The 12,789-nt window shown below is 18.1% G+C and overlaps 1 protein-coding gene across 1 annotated transcript; it reads left to right on the forward strand.

Annotated features, from left to right (window-relative positions):
- Positions 1-11,972: 11,972 nt before the first annotated feature.
- Positions 11,973-12,769, forward strand: MKS88_002575 (PIR protein; the record flags this gene model as incomplete). Its single annotated transcript, XM_067215594.1, has 4 exons — positions 11,973-12,081; positions 12,280-12,373; positions 12,437-12,538; positions 12,721-12,769. 4 exons carry the CDS (start codon positions 11,973-11,975, stop codon positions 12,767-12,769), a joined length of 354 nt encoding a protein of 117 aa, XP_067074005.1.
- Between the last annotated feature and the right edge of the window lie 20 nt (positions 12,770-12,789).

Here is a 12,789-nt window from a genome sequence, read left to right on the forward strand (position 1 = left end):
AAAACAGAATTTACTCCTTCAGATTATTTCTTTAGCAGAAATTAATGCAACAAGGATTTTCATAAATTTAGTTATAAATTGTTTTATACATTATACATTAAGATTTTTTAAGTATAATATTGTATGTTGTAAATTTTTTTTATTTAAAATTATAATTTACTCAAGTTATTTTTTTGATTATCCTTTTATAAATGCTTTTTTAATAAATTTATTTTTACGTTTATATTTTTATTTATTATACCTATCGAACTTAAAAAACGTATTCTATTTATAGAAAAGGAGAATACTAATATTTGAATTTCCTAAATTTGGTTAGTTTCTTATTAGTAATAATAAATGAAATATATTTCTAAAATTATAAGATAATTAAAATGTTTTATTTAAAATAATTTTATATATAATTATAAAACAATTAATATGGACTTCACTTTTTAAAATGAAGAAAATTTTTAGGTGAATTCAACGAAAGTATGCAATACTTAATATAATAGTGTATAAATATTCTACAAGTCTTAAGTATATCTCTCTAGTGAAATTATAATTTGTACGGTAAAAAAAAATTTATCATTTATTTTTTATTATTTTTTATCATATCATTGTTATTATATTCAATTCAACAGTTTATATTTTTTAATTATAAAATAATTTAAGAAAATAATAAAAACTCAAATATATGTTTATTTATAAGAAAATAGAAAAGAATTTATAGCTATATTCCTAATATATGTTAAGGCAAATAATGAAGCCATATATATATATATATATATATATTATTTTAAATTTAAAATAAAAACTTTAAATAATAAAGAAAACATATCATTTCATTTTCTCTGTACAAAATACTAATAAAAAATATTATAAATTGTTCTGTTATATATATGATATATAAATATTTTTTGAGCATTAGTTCAGCACAATTTGTTTTACCAAAAATTATTTTAATTAATTTTGCATTTTTATTAATAAAACTTTATTAATAAAATTTATTAAAATATTTTAGGTTAAATTTTGTTTAGTATAATTTATGTTTATATTTTTATTTATGGAATTTTATGCTTTTTTAAAAATGTAAAATAATAATACAAATAAAAATATCCTTTTAGCTGTATCATTTGAATATACAGTGAATTTTATATCTACTTAAAGATAATGTAACACTAAATAATTCTACGATAAATAGGAAAATAAATTTATTTATTTTAGTTAGAACTTTTATATTTATTTTTTTTTTTTTTTGAACATGCTCTTATTACAATTAGATTGTGTAACGATAAAATCCCATAATTTTTTTTTATATTTTTTACTACTTCATATTAAGTTGTAATAGATAATAATAAAAGAAATTGTTTAGTTAGTAAATAAATATATATGATATTATAAATTATTAAAACATATCCTTTTCTTTGTAATTTAACTTTGATAATTTTTTATATAATATAAACAGTGCAGATGCAACATTAAATACATGAACCAATAAATTATTATTGGAACGTGAAAAGGAAACCAAAAATGTAAGAGTAAGAACAAAAAATATGTGTTATTTGAAAATGATTATGAGAAAATATAAATGTAGGAGATAATTATATATTAGAAGAAGATGGAAAATGTTAATCTAAGAACAAAAATAATGCAAAAGGTATCCCAAAGCATAAGTTAAGAAGGTCACTTCTTTTATAAATAAAACGTTTTTAGTAATAGATAAATTTTTTGAAGAAATAATACTTTTTGGATTTTATATTATGTATAGATATAGAAAACGCATCTACCTACTTGTAAAATAAGTTTAAAATGTTCAGTATATGTTGGTATAGCTTCAGTATATACCATACCAGTAATTCTTTTTTTAACAGGATTTACATTATTTATTTTAGGAAATTATTTTTACCATTAGCTTATTTACAGTTACTTTGATACTTTGTATCATTCAATTATGTGTACATATACTAATGGAAGGGTTGTTTTATTATCGTTAGATATATTATGTATTCCATTAGTTATTTATATAATGGACAAATTCTTGAAATATTCAATTTATGTTGGGGAAAGTGAAATTTATATCTGACTATAATAAATATATTGCCTTCAAAACAAATGTTTTTCATGTTACTAATAATGAACTACTTTTTGTCTAACGATATTATATTCTATAAAAAATTACTTCTGGTATGTGTATAAATTTTATTGTACATCAGAGATAATGTAATGGTATATATACATACAAAAAAGTAAAAAAAAATATATTAAATATTTACATTAGTCCTAAAGTTACTATATATGTTTTATTATTAAAATGTGTTAGATTTAGGTAATTTAAGTCTTTGATTTGTTATACATACATATATGTATATTTTATGCTTTAAAAAAATGTGAAACAGATATTTCTTAGTATTTACAATAAAATACGTATTTTATAAGAACAAATTATATATGTGTACATGTTTTATATAAATATATATTATTATGAATATGTGCTCATTTAATTTAATATATAAAATCATTATTTATATAGCTTTAATCTGATAGTTATGTAATTTATATTTTCAACAATTTTACTTATTTTTATTCTTTTTTTATTTTATGGTTGTGTTTATTTCAAAAAATTTTAAAACATTTTATTATATATTAGCTTTAATATAGATTAAGCTTATTATTCTTCATTGAATAAAATTAAAACTATTATTTTTTTTTTTTGTATACTTTCATTTTTTATTTAAATGTAAGGATAATAAATAATATTTGTAAAAAAAAATTATGAGAAATATATATTTCAAGCATATATAATAGAAAAATATTACATATATATTTTTAGGGTATTTTCATAGTTTAGATAACATGTTATTAGTATACTATTATATTTTTTTGGTTATTAGTATAAATTATTGATGACACATTATCAATTTTAGAATTCATGAAGCCCGTTAATTAAAGAAGAAATCGAAAGACATGTTTCAATATATTTTTTAACTTATGTAATTGTTCTATACAAATGTGTTTTATAAACATTAATTATATATTTATAATAAAAAAACAATTATAATAAAATGATAATATACTTTTGTTTTTTTTTAACGGAATTATGTCATTACATCATTGAGGTTATATTATTGTTATATTCGTATGTATCATACAATTACTCATTTTGTTCTGTATAAAAAAATATATACCTTAAAAAGAAATTATAAATATATTTATAATGGAATTAAACTAATAATTAAATGAATTTAAGTATATTATAAGAACACGTATATTTTTTTTTGTAACATCATTATATATAAATAATTATTTATATATTTGTACTACACTTTTTGTTCTACAGATGCATTTATTTTAAAAGTAATATTATCTTAAGTAAAAAAATATAAATATTTTATATTAAGGAATACAAATATTTATTTATTCTAATCCTCAACTTAATAATATAAATATAAGTAAAAGAAAATCCATGTTATATGTTTATAAAAGTGTTAATATGCTTTTATTAATACTATAATTTCTAGTATATTTTAATTAAAATATTAAGCTATATTTTTATAAAAGATATTTATTATATATGTTTAAATTATATGACTCTTGCTTCGATATATTTGTGAGATTTTAATATGTGTAAGCAGCAACTTTCTTATAAGTTCTTTTCCAAAAATCCAAATTAAACACAAAAATTTTAATTAATACTTTGTTGTATAGTAACAGGGTATATACATTTGAAAATATATTACTTAGAAAGTGAAATGCATTATGCATTTTATTTTTTTTAAAATATTACCTATAGTTATATATCTTGATTTCAAAACTTCGACATAAATAAATGAAAAAATTGACAATTTAATCAATGTAATTTTTAATATTTTTTAATTTTTTTCTTTTCTTACAAATGATATAAAATTATAGAAGTATCTGTAAATAATATGTGTATATATATGAGTTTTTTGGTTTACGGATTAGCGCTTTTGTAGGATATAATAAAAACTCATTAATACAATGTTAAATTTTAGTCGGTAAGCATGTATCTAATTACTAATTTTAGTATTGCACTTTTTTACCAATAAATAAACTGTTATAAACATTAATTATTTTATTATTACACTTTAATTTATGTTAATTTAATTCTATTTTATAAAAAGAACTTAAATACATATAAAGAAATAAGAACACAACGTAAAAAAACATGCATTTTAATCTTGAAAGATTTAAACAGAAGCATTGTTGAAATATGTTTATTGAGATAATGACAAATTATGTAAAAGAATTATTATACAGTATTTTTTGTTTGTTCTTTATTAGATTTATTTTAAATATATATATATAATTAAAATAAATAAAATAAAATAAAATATATTTCTTAAATTTACAACGTTTTCATTTTGAAATAATAATATAGTTTATACAAAATTAAAAATTATAACAATGAAATAGTGTATTACAAAATAAAAAGACCAGCATATATTTACCTTTAAAATAAATGTTGTTTTACGGATAACATAGAATCAAATATATATTTTTTTAATTATATAATGTTTATCATAGAAGAGCGCATATGTTTATGTAGTAAATAATGCAAATGATGTGCATAATTTAACATAAATGTTGTACAAATTATGATGTTCTTTATTTATTTTTACTATTATTATAACCTTTAGTTTATTACAAATAAGCAAAATTTCCAAAATACAATGTGTATAAAATTATAACTATTAACAGGAGAAAATGAAGAAAATTTATAATATTCCCCGTAATATAAAAAACGATGTGTTATCTATATTATGTACGTCCTCTATTCTATACAAATTCAAGATCTTGATATATTATGAATTATAATATATTTTTTTTATATTTCGTTTTGAAAAGAAATAATAAAAAAAATAATTTAATTAGTTCAATACATCAAATAATTAAATTATACATTTTAAATATTTATTAATGAATTCAATTTATTTTAAGGAAAGTTAACTTTTTATAAATAATATTAGGTATAAAATTTTATTATACATTATCAATTTTTCTTCATGGAGGTTGTAAAATACTTTAGAGTTATATACGTTTTTATTAATATTTTATAAACCACTAATAAAAGGAAGTTCTTAAAATAAATATAGTATCTATCATTAGAAGATATATTTTTATAATTAATTAATTTTTTCCTTAATGCATATGTTAGATTCTTAAGAATTATTTATAATGGAACAACAAATTATGGCACTATTTTTTATTAAATATGTTGCATTTATACGTTCATGTTCTATTCTAAATTTTAAGAATTATGTTGTACAGTTGCTTTATATAAGCATTTGTGCATTATTCTTATTTTTTATATTTTATTTTTATAAATGCTCTATATTCGCATTATATTTTGTATAAAATAAAAAATATATACCTTTTTTTTTTTTTTAGAGAATGTTTAACAGTTATGTGGATGAGAACAAACTTTTTAGAATATTTGAAATAAGAAATTATCTTATACTAACAAAATGTAAAGAGCATACGTATTCAAATAATGCATGTTTAATAGGACTGTTTCCATATAATAGAATTAATGAAAAATAAGATTTATATAATATTGAAAAAGGGACAGAAGGAAAAAAAAATCAGTTAAAAGCTCTTTAAAGAAGAAAAGAGTATATATATAAGTTAAAAATTATAATAATTAAGTGTTTAATGGAAAACACTTTTATTTAAAAAAAAAATGGATTAAAAAAAGATTATAATATTTTTCTTGAAAGAAACGAGATTATATGCGATATAGCTTTAAGAAATATAACATTTATAAATACGAATTTGGAGAATCTATAATATTTCTTTTTTACTTGTTAGAAATAGGAATACTCGTGTTACATATATATATGTATTTGGATGATATATTGGAATATATTATTACTTTGGTAAAATTTGAAGGAGAATATACAAAAAAATACTCTTTTTTGTTATCATTTTGTGAGATTATTAATATACTAGTTGTGATACTTATGACAGCATTTCCTAGGATCTGAGGAAATAACGAAAATCATGAAAAATTAAAGTCAATGTCTGAATATGTGAAATAAGGAGGAATATATATTATTCTGTAGTAAAGTTATTAATATAGAGCAATAACTGTATTATCTGTAGTTATATATTTTTAATAAACACAGCTATATATTCTATAATTTTATAAATATTTATTTGTTTACATTATCATTTTTATATATAAGTGTAATAAATTATGTCCTTTTTATCATGAGTATTTAAATATTTTATGTATTTCGAATATTTTATTTTAAATAATTACCTAAGATTAATTAAATATATTTGTCATAAAATATATATTTGTGTACTAAATTGGATTTTTATGAAAAATATAAGCTTCTGTTGTAAAATTAATATAAAATAGTGCAATTTTTATAATTTTATACAACTGTTATTATTTACATTTGTAAAAAAAGATAGTGTATTGTATTATATATCTTGTTCTAGTCTAAAATTCTTATTTATTATTGTTTTTAAGAAAATTCAGTCTTATTATTTTAACAATGAATGTGTTCTATTTTGTATTTAATGAAGGAATATGAACATGTTTTATTTATTGATTTATATATAAATATATATTTACTTAAAAATAATGTTAATTTTATTAAATAAAATATAATTAATGTGATGTGTTATAAAACATATTTAAAGAAAAAGTGCCTTAAATAAGGTTAAATTTTTTTAAATGTATAAAAGTGAAACTAAAAATGTATAATAAAATAATATCTATATTTATTATGAATTATATATAATAGTTTAATATATTAAGGATTCTAAATTTTTGATATTAAATGATGAAGTAAAACCATTTGTTATTTTTATATTGCTCTTAAATGAGATGTTAATTCAATTTTTCAAAAATTAAATATAAATAATATAGAAATTTTATAAATAAAAAAACTATATATTTTTTAAATAGTTAAAAAGTTAAATCCATATATTATATTTTATCATATATTAATAGGAAATATACCTATTTATTTTGAATATAATATATAATGCTAAAATAACCATTCGAGGCATATAATTATTTTACAATAATGAAATTGAAGTACATAGTATTTATATAAGTTTGAATGATATTCTATATAAATGCAATATTTTCTATATCTGTATAGATTCTCTAAATAAATGTAATCCGATATTTAAATTAATTTATTATTATTTAGTGTATATTTCATGAATAATTTAACTTAATAATATTACATTCATTTACTATTAATTAGAGAAGACAAAATAAGAACATATATTTGTAATGTTTAGAACAACCCCTCAAATATTAATATATTTTAAAGAAATGTCTTATAATTATCCATCATTCTGAAATATTTTATTAAATACTTACATTAAATACATTAGGCGTTAATGTTCATGAAGAATTTGATTACTTTTTTTTCTTCTATTTGTATTTGCATTATTTAGTACCTGATAATTGAATTTTTTCGGAACAATATATATGTATATATATATATATATATATACTGAAGCATTTGTAATAACAGTAATTTAGTATATATATATATATACTTCACGGTTTACATATATTTTTTATCGACATAAATATTGTTAATTTATTTTGGTTTCAGTAATGCAAAGCTTAAAATTCATTTTTCAATAAGTTCTGAGCCATTATTTTCATACATCAGTAATAATTACATAAGATATTCTGAATAATTTAATTCATAATGTACAACACAGATATAGAATGAACAAAAACATAAGCCTTATTTTATTAATAATTTATGTTATTTTTTTTTAGTAATTTCACTGTTTTGTTTATTTTAATGAATATCTTATCGCGTTCTATTATTACCTTTTTGTAATTAAAGTTATCTACTTATTTTAATGTCTTCTGAATATCCGTATTACCTAATTTTAATTGTAGGAATTATTTGAATGATATTATTAGTTTAATTATTTTTAAAAATTTTTAATATATTATTAATTTTTATATGTTTTATTTCTTCTTTATAATAATATATATTCAAAATATTAGCTTATTATTACTTATGCTGCTATGTTTTCTTTATAATGCTACTAATTATGTTTATTTAATATCCTACTGAATACAAAATTTGAGAGAAGGTTATATACATATATTTTTTAAATTAATACTATTATATGAGTAAGCATTTCATAAAATATTTATAGATATCCATTATGAACTTAATACGCTTTGTGTAGTATTAAAAAAATATATATTTTATATTTAGAATATGTTCATATTTGAGAAATTATTAAAATTAAATCTTTTTTGTTAACTTTATGTTTTATGATAATATATAATGTATCACTACAAATTATCCTAGTACAAAAAGTTATAAATGATAAAAAATTAACGTTATTATACTGATTAAAATGCTTAAAAATATTTCTTAAATTTCTAATGAACTATTAAAAATTACACAATATCTGATAAAATGGGGTGAAATATATGTTTTTTAATATAGTATTAGTAGAGTAAATGTTTGCTTACGATAATTTCTTATTAAGGATATTGTATGTTTGTACTATATTAGTGATTCTTTTGGATATTCATTCAGCTGATCCAATAAATTAGAACATAATTTTATGAACTCATCTATATATTTACTTCATAAAAATTTAATAATAAATGCTGTACTTAATAAATTTCAATATATAAATATATATACTAAAGAAGCCTATGGAAGCCTGTAATGTGAATATGAAAAATTAACAAAATGAAATATGAAGTAAATAGTTTCCTTTAATTATTTACCCTCATTTTATAAGTGTAATTTTTAAATGAAACACAATTTAATAGTTAAATTATATTTAGCTTTCACTCTTTAATATTTAACTATTTTTCTAATAAAAACGTATAATTGTTTAAATCACATTTAGGCTATATACTTTATACATTTTCCTCTTTTATATGTAAATATTGATGAACTTATTTTGTTATAAATTTCAGTATATATAATATATAAAAGTGGAATAATATGTTTTTAATCCTTATTACATCTATTAAAAAATGGAATAATTATTCAACGTATTATGACAAAAAATATGGATACATTATAATAATTCATAAAAATTATGTATATTTTAATATTTTGTTAACTTGTAATTTACTTCTCATCAAAAATATCATTACTTTTAAAAAATATATTTATATATTATAAATTTTTTATATTTAATCATTTTATGAATATAATTGTTATTTTATGTTCTATCTAATAATGTATTATAACATTTTTTATTTCCATTACATCATAATATACTATATAATTTAAATAAATATAAGCTCTATACAAGAAAAATGCAGGATTTTTCTTTATATAAATGGGATTTTTGAACTAAACAGTCGAGTACCAATGTATTATATATGATCAGAAAATACATAAAATTTCGTATAAATATTAAATTTATGGATTTTTTGAACGTATTTCCGTATTAATATTATATATTATTCTTTAGAATATAAATGATGTAATAAATATACTATGTATACACAATTTTTTTAAAATTAGATATAAAATGTTATAGTACTCATTAAAAATTATATTACATTTTTATTAACAACTCTGGAGCTTAATAACTAAAATGCATATCAAGATCTAGATTAAGGATATTCTTTGAACTTAAATATTAATCAATATCGAGAGCATAATTAATTGAAGTATAATAAATATCTAGTAATAAAAAAAAATAAATGAAGATTATAAGAATAATTATATACCTAAAAATAATTATGTGAAAACTATGTTTAGTAACAAATAACTTTTTAAGTTACCATGTGAAAAATACGATAATTCATGTAAACTAAAACATTTAACCTAACATAATAAGAAAAAATGCTTTAAAAAATAATTTAAATATAATATATAACAAGCAAGTCATTTTAAACATTTTACTTATGTTATTTGATGTTCACTGTAGTACCATGAATTAATTTTCTACAATTCTACGAATTACAGTAATTGGTTATTCAATCAACATAATTGTTAACATCTCTGTTTAAAGAAATAATATAAAGTAATAATTAAAATATACAAAAAATAAAATACCGAATATTCTTTAAAGAAATTTGCAATATTTAATTTTTTTTAATAATATCTTAATTATTAATTAAGTTTTTTGTTCATTTAAGATTAATAAAAAATGAATTTATATATATATATGCTATGAAAGTATCCAACAAAAAAAATATATACAAAATTGTACTTTAAATTTTTATGTTAGAACAAATATAATGCGGTATAAACCAATAAAACGTTTATTTAAATATTAAAATAAAATACTAAAATAACATGATTTTATGTTCTTACGTGTAATTTATAGTAAAAATAAATATCCTTTCTATATATATTTGAATTGATATAACTGTTAGTTCTTTTTAATGTGTAATGTATTTACTAAAAATATGATAATTTTATATTATAATAACTATATTTTATACCTACGCAATATTAAAATGATGCATAGCAAAGGCATATATCCAAAAATATAAGAAAAGAATTCTTTGATAAATTCTTAATTTATTGATATAATATATTATATTTTAGTTCATTTGTCATTAAGAATAAAAACTGTAAAGTAAAAATTAAATAACAAGTGCAAATTTTGAGATTTAATATTATAATCTTTAAACATTATTTTAGTATACATAAAATATTAAATAAATATTGTAAAAATATTTTCCACATTTAATTTATTATTACAGATTATATTAATTCCTTTTCAGATATGTTTTCAAGTAATATTTACATTATGCTAGATAAATAATAATATTCTTATCCTTTTGCATTAGAATATTAACATTTTTCAATTTTCTTTAAAACATTTTTACATAAATTAATTAATCTGATTGTTGCATTTATATATAAATACTTTATTGTACAAGTGAATTTTCACCAAGATAATTGTAATATGTAGTAAAATTAAATATTGACTTTCTACTGTTAACATTAAATGAAGCATACTATTTGTAGTCGCATAATATAGGCCTCTTAAAAAATAGTGGAATTATAATTAAAATAAATATATTACAAGAGATATTTTTTATCATATTAAAACCACTTATTTCTTACACTTTGTACTTTTTTGTAATATTCCTTTTTCATTGATTTATTTTTTATTTTTGCAATCATGGCTAAGTATGGTAATGTATGCATGTATTATTGTATATCTTGCAGTGTGATAAAATACACAGTTTTAAAGGACTAATTGTAAATATATTTATTGAATAATTATTTTTTTAATATTTTAAAGTAACCTTAATTAGGAATATAAAAATATTTAAAATTGCAAAAGAGTTACAAAATAATACATCTCTAAGCGTTATAATTAAATTTTTACATTTAATATGCTATTTATTTTCAAATAAATATAGATTTTAATGATTAAATGAATAATATATATATATAATGAATTTTTACATTATTTTTCTTCTTTTTTTTACTATAATATTGTGTGAACGTTACAGCTATTTAAGTTCTAATTAAATATATTAATGCAGTAAAAAAAATATAGTAATAATATTATCTAAAAAATAAATTAAGTGACATTTTTCACAAATAAATATATAAATAGATTTAAAATACTAATAAAAAAATAAATGAAAACTAATTTTTAAATGAGCTGTCACAAATTATACATAAATATTTATATATTCATAGTTTTAATTATATCTTCTAGCACATAAATCGTGTAGTTGAAAGGAATATATAAAAATGCAAGAAGAGCAAAAAGTATATATATATTTTAATATTTCACAGAAATAATAAATCATGAATCCTTATATTAATATTATTTTTTGCGTAAAATAAAATAACTTAGTTTATAATTTTTAAGTATTTAATTATTTAAATGATTCATATTATCCAAAATATTTTCAGGGATACGCTTTAAAGGAGTTACCTTGATATAATATATATGTTGAAGTGAATAATGAAGTCATTGATTAGCAATATATTTGTTTTTGTAACTTAAAAATATAGGAGATTACAATGGAGGCACTTCTGGACTTTGTAAAAAAGTTGCAAGAACTTTTAAATATTTGTATGAAAAGTGTGGATCAAAAATTTATTGTAACCTTTGTTTACAATATATATACTGGTTATATGAAAAAAAACAACATGTATTCAAAAATGACTAAGTTATAATGTTAAATCTGATGTTAATGAATTCCTTAATTTACTATATTCTTTACCTGAACTTATCCTATATATTATTGTAAATGTAAATTTGATAATAAAAACATAAGCGAAAAGAATTATAAGAATGAAGATAAATATTTGTATCTATATTTTGAAGATTATGCGAGTATTAAAAGTAAAGATATTTGTAATAAGTTTATGATTAATAAATACCCAGAATACCAGAATGCTATCACTATTTTATATAACAAGTAAAAGAATGAGTATTGTTTGTTAGGCATAACATTTTGTCGACATTTTTTTTTGAATTGTAGTGCTGAGTTTGATTTTAGTAATCTTTTGTCTAAATTGAAATTTAAAACTAATGGAAACTTTTACGGAATAAAAAGTATTACAACTAAAACTATTGACAAAGAGTAAGATTTTACATAGTTAGATCTAGAATACTTGGAGCTATTTTATTTTACTAGGTTCCATCTTAAGATATGGGGCAAAGGTTCATTATGAATCTTAATCAAAGAAGATGGCTATACCCACAGTAGTATGATTGCAGCTGGAATCAGCACATGTCAAGAGGCACATAGGTGTTTTTTTTCAGGAGATGTGACAACAGCGTTGAATACACATTTAGAGGAAGTTTAATCTGAGGCAATTACTAACCTCGTGG

This window comes from Plasmodium brasilianum, chromosome 8, assembly GCF_023973825.1.
Source record: "Plasmodium brasilianum strain Bolivian I chromosome 8, whole genome shotgun sequence".
Lineage (NCBI taxonomy): Eukaryota > Apicomplexa > Aconoidasida > Haemosporida > Plasmodiidae > Plasmodium > Plasmodium brasilianum.